Raw genomic sequence first — 701 nt, forward strand, 5'->3', positions numbered from 1 at the left:
GTAGTTGATAGTTTCTGCTATCTAGGTGACCAAGTTAGTAGTGGGGGAGGGTGCGCTGAAAGTGTAGCTGCTAGAATAAGAATAACTTGGGCCAAGTTTAGAGAGCTCTTACCTCTGCTGTTGATAAAGGGCCTCTCTCTCAGAGTAAAAGGCAGATTGTATGATGCATGTGTACAAACAGCCATGCTACATTGCAGTGAAACATGGGCCGTGACTGCTGAGAACATGCGTAAGCTCACAAGAAATAAAGCCAATATGCTCCGATGGATGTGTAATGTTAGTGTGCATACTCAACAGAGTGTAAGTACCTTGAGAGAAAAGTTGAACCTAAGAAGCATCAGTTGTGGTGTGCAAGAGAGACGATTGCGCTGGTATGGACATGTGGCGAGAATGGATGAGGATAGCTGTGTGAAAAAGTGCCACACCCTAGCAGTTGAGGGAACCTGTGGAAGAGGCAGGCCCAGGAAGACCTTGGATGATGTGGTGAAGCACGAACTCCGAACATTGGGCTTCACTAAGGCAATGACTAGTGACCGAAACCTTTGGAAATATGCTGTGCGTGAGAAGACCCAGCAAGCCAAGTGAGACCAAAATCCAAGACCTCTGCCAGGGATGTAGCCAGCCCACTTATGCATACCTTTCCTTCATTGGACACGAAACTCCGCTTGCGAAGACCTGTTGAGGCAAGTGAAATCAAAATC

At 47.1% G+C, this 701-nt stretch overlaps 1 protein-coding gene across 8 annotated transcripts in view; it reads right to left on the reverse strand.

The window, feature by feature from the left end:
• The window catches only part of LOC106882647 (pseudouridylate synthase RPUSD2), a 30954-nt gene that overhangs the window by 2064 nt on the left and 28189 nt on the right, over positions 1-701 (reverse strand). The window contains exon 11 of one of the 8 annotated variants that reach the window (XM_052966357.1): positions 106-675. The exons of the other annotated variants lie outside the window; for them this stretch is intronic. Coding sequence (XP_052822317.1) covers positions 628-675 — 48 coding nt within the window. The 3' untranslated portion in view covers positions 106-627. Of the gene's footprint in view, positions 1-105; positions 676-701 lie in introns of those variants that run through there. 8 annotated transcript variants of the gene reach the window in all.

The sequence above is a fragment of the Octopus bimaculoides genome, chromosome 3 (genome assembly GCF_001194135.2).
Source record: "Octopus bimaculoides isolate UCB-OBI-ISO-001 chromosome 3, ASM119413v2, whole genome shotgun sequence".
NCBI classification, from domain to species: Eukaryota; Metazoa; Mollusca; class Cephalopoda; order Octopoda; family Octopodidae; genus Octopus; species Octopus bimaculoides.